This window comes from Parus major, unplaced genomic scaffold (genome assembly GCF_001522545.3).
Source record: "Parus major isolate Abel unplaced genomic scaffold, Parus_major1.1 Scaffold474, whole genome shotgun sequence".
Lineage (NCBI taxonomy): Eukaryota > Metazoa > Chordata > Aves > Passeriformes > Paridae > Parus > Parus major.
In genome coordinates, this window is record NW_015379368.1 from 11,014 (window position 1) to 12,077 (window position 1,064).

General features: G+C 74.8%; 1 protein-coding gene across 1 annotated transcript; it reads left to right on the forward strand.

Moving 5' to 3' along the window:
- Positions 1-6: 6 nt before the first annotated feature.
- LOC107199163 (zinc finger protein 467-like) lies at positions 7-1,058 on the forward strand. The gene is made up of 2 exons (XM_015616504.1): positions 7-792; positions 865-1,058. The coding sequence occupies exons 1-2, from the start codon at positions 69-71 to the stop codon at positions 1,002-1,004; spliced, it is 864 nt and encodes a 287-aa protein (XP_015471990.1). The 5' UTR covers positions 7-68; the 3' UTR covers positions 1,005-1,058.
- The last annotated feature ends 6 nt before the right edge of the window (positions 1,059-1,064 follow it).

Genomic DNA, 1,064 nt, shown 5'->3' on the forward strand with positions numbered 1-1,064 from the left:
ACCGCCGGGCGGACGGGCACGGCCCGGGCCCCGCCGAGGAGAAGCCGCTGCCCTGCCCGGGCTGCGAGATGAGCCTCAGCTGGAAGCAGAGCCCGGCGGAAGCGATGCCGGGAGCCGGGAATGGACACCTGGACGAGCACCGGGATGAGGACGGGGACGTCCCCGCTGAGGAGAAGCTGCTGATTTGCCCCCAGTGTGGGACGAGCCTCGTCTGGAAGCAGAACTCGTCGTCGCACCTGTGGCAGCACCTGGAGAACCAAGCCCTCGGCTGTGCCCTGCAGCCCCCGCAGGAGCCCGGGGCCCAGGACCCCCAGCTCCCCTCACAGGCGGCCCCGGCCGAGCGTCCCTTCGTGCAGGACCCCCAGCTCCCGTCACAGGTGCCCGGTGCCGACCGCAGCCGGGACCCCCGGCCCCTCCCGCAGCCCCCGCAAGCGCCCGGTGCCCAGGACCACCGGCCACGGGAGCCGAGTGCCGCGGGCGGCCCCGGCTGTGCCCAGGACCCCCCGCAGGCGACCCCCGCCCAGCGCCCCTTCACCTGCCCACAGTGCGGGCGCGGCTTCGGGCGCAAGGCGCACCTGGCGCGGCACCTGCTGGTGCACTCGGGCACCCGGCCCCACGCCTGCGCCCGCTGCGGCCGCCGCTTCAGCTCCAAGACAAACCTGGGCCGGCACCAGGCCGTGCACACCGGGCTGCGGCCCCACCACTGCGCCCGCTGCGGCCGCGGCTTCACCCGCAAAACTCACCTGGAGCGCCACGAGCGCACCCACAGCACCGGCACCGGCACCAGGACGGGCACGGGCACGGGCAGCGCTGGCACGGGGACGGGCACGGGGACGGGCACGGCCACTGCTGGCATGGGGACAGGCACGGGGACGGGCACGGCCACTGCTGGCATGGGGACAGGCACAGCCACTCCTGGCACGGGGATGGGCACGGCCACCGCTGGCACTGGCATCGCTGGGTCCCAGCTGAGCTGGCCAGAGCCCCCCACCCTCTGTCCCTGAACACCAGGAGGTGCCAGGGGCTCCAGCGGTGAATCCCCGGCACTGCGGTGTCGGGATGTG